Raw genomic sequence first — 2,565 nt, 5'->3', positions numbered from 1 at the left:
CACACAGTGGTCAGACAGCGGAGCACCTTCTCTCACAGGCTGCTCCATTCATTCTCTCACTCATTCATCCTTCATCAATTGATCCATTCATTCATTCATTCATCCTGTCTGTCTGTCTGTCTGTGTCTAGTTTACGACAACTTATCCAGTACTGATTTTACAACCAGGCGGACATAGGAAATGTACAAGACTCAATATTTGTTTAAGTCATCATGATTGCAATACTGAACAGTGTCATCGCACAACCACATCACGCAGGCCTAGTTTTAAGATTGCTTAACAAGGTCTTAGTTCAGTATTAGATTGAATTAAGATTGAATTCAGAAGGTGTACGGTTGTATTTTTCTGCCTGATTCCTTTGTTAAAATTTGAGTTTATTTTGTTTATTGAATCTATTACAACCTGTTGCACATAATGAACCTGCTGCTCACCTCACATGCACGCACTCACGAATATATCAGCAAATGCCAATTGTTGGACTGATGGTGGCCGGTGGGAATTTTAATGTATCGCCCAACCCTTATAGGCTCTATATTCTATAAAAAGGCCAAAGTATGTTTGCGAAGTTTTTTCAAGTTTCTATTCTGATGAGCCTTTGCCATCAGTTCATTCTTAAAATTAAATATGGATAGTGCCTCTTAAAACATTTCCATTTCTTTCATTCCCCCTTTGTGGTTCACCCTCCCAGACCGTAATACTGGTTGCCTGTGTTCATTTTTATATTACGATAATGTTGCTATTGTGAATTATTTTAACCACAATAATCGTGTAGGGAAAATCTGAAATGGCAACAGCCTTAATTGTTGATATTAAACCAAATTATTGTCACCAAATACAATACAATACAAGATAAAATTACAAACTAATGGTGTTTTGAAATTATTATTTGGTAACAAAGCTGGTACACGTAGGTCTGTCTATGATTCAGGAAAACCACACAGAGGGGCTTGCTCACCCCTTTGCATGCATTTCCTCATTCTTGGAAATGTAAACACAGCGTTTCTTCAGTGGAGGGTCTGTGTCCTCTTCATCAGAAGAGGAAGAGGAGGAGGAGGAGCTTTCCAGAGTCAGATCAATCACATCAGCCTTCTTGGTGGAGCTGGGCTCAGTAGAATGGAGGACCACTGAAGACTGCCGCAATGGAGTGGAGGCTGAAAGAAAAGGTTATAGTATAGGGCTTGTGTTATTCTAGATTTGTCTTATTGTAAACAAATGCCATGAAAACCCCAAAGCACATTCTGACTTTGTCACTGTCTGTGGTTCTCAGCCACAAGTCCATTAGTTCGTACAGAAAACAAATCTTTTAAAACAACTCAGGTAAAGGGGATGACATGTAAGGGGCCACCGGTCGGATACGAACCCTGAGCCGCAGCAACAAGGACTCAGCCTTGGTACATGGCCCCTTTAACTGCTATTTGTCAACATGTCACCCAGTGCAACAGCGTAGCTCATTGATGTGTTTTTAAGGCACAGAGGAAAAAGGTAAATGGGGCTTTGATAGACACAATACCAGTTAGTTAGCTAGTTAATATGATCAATTCAATTCATCACCTTGTCCAGGCTTTGAGATGATGTACTTACTCTCAATTTTTGGAATAGACTGAGAAGGGACCTTGACGGCATCTTTCTTTGGTCTCATGGGACACCATGTTCCGTCCTCCTGGAACTTGATTTCATCCACATCTGAACAGTCATTCAGGATCTCCAAGAATAAACTGAACCAAGAATAAAGCACTTAAATCACAAATATACAATAATTGTACACCAACTGGTCAAACAAGCAGATTGATTTTGTTGGTGGGTTTCTCGGCTTCTAACCCCTTTACCTATTTTAGTTTCATGACCATGAGCCTTTTAAGACTCTAAAAATTAGGGATGCCTTGCACAAATTTTGTTCAGATCCAGATCCTGATGCTTTAATATTGGGTAACTCTGACACAGAGTCCTATGTGATACTTATATTTACCTAAATATTGATTAAATAGGTCACATATTGAAAGAACATAAGCAGCTTCCTAAATCTGACACCTTCATTTTCACATTCTGCTTGATCAAAATACTGAAGATCATGGTTCAAAACTATAAAGTTGTTAAACTTATTAAACAGATATGAATGGAAATCTAACTGTAAGGATGCGAGAAAAGATATCTCACGAGCTGTTGTAACTTGAAAAAATACCTAATTTTACCAGGTGTCAGAAGAGTCAATCATCGGTGCGACCAATTAAGTTTTCACATTCATACACTAATTTTGGCACTGATATGTAGAGATACTGTATGCTCGCAGAGTAGAGCCTGGCTTTTATTAAAGAGGTACTCCACCCTAAAGTGTGTTTTTTATGCTGTAAACTAAATTACATGAGTATACTGTGATGAAACACATCAGTGCTGGTATTAAAATTGACATTCTTATCAAATTTAAAAGAAGAATTTGGTGGGTTGAAAATGGCTCAACGCACCTATTGTTGTTTTCAACCTGAACCTTGCAAGACCAAAGCTGACATACAGGGGCATCTAAATAAATTCAAATATCATGGAAAAGTTTTCATTAGCTGTAAGCCATAA

At 38.4% G+C, this 2,565-nt stretch overlaps 1 protein-coding gene across 1 annotated transcript in view; it reads right to left on the bottom strand.

Annotated features, from left to right (window-relative positions):
• The window catches only part of pias2 (protein inhibitor of activated STAT, 2), a gene marked incomplete in the record, with an annotated part of 22,046 nt that overhangs the window by 9,241 nt on the left and 10,240 nt on the right, over positions 1-2,565 (bottom strand). The window contains 2 exon segments of the mRNA XM_035658490.1: positions 956-1,151; positions 1,582-1,715. Of these exon segments, the coding sequence (XP_035514383.1) occupies positions 956-1,151; positions 1,582-1,715 (330 nt within the window).

Source organism: Morone saxatilis, unplaced genomic scaffold, assembly GCF_004916995.1.
Source record: "Morone saxatilis isolate NCDOM2014 unplaced genomic scaffold, NCSU_SB_2.0 Contig16, whole genome shotgun sequence".
In the NCBI taxonomy this organism is placed as follows: Eukaryota; Metazoa; Chordata; class Actinopteri; family Moronidae; genus Morone; species Morone saxatilis.
This window is presented reverse-complemented; position numbering and strand designations above follow the sequence as displayed.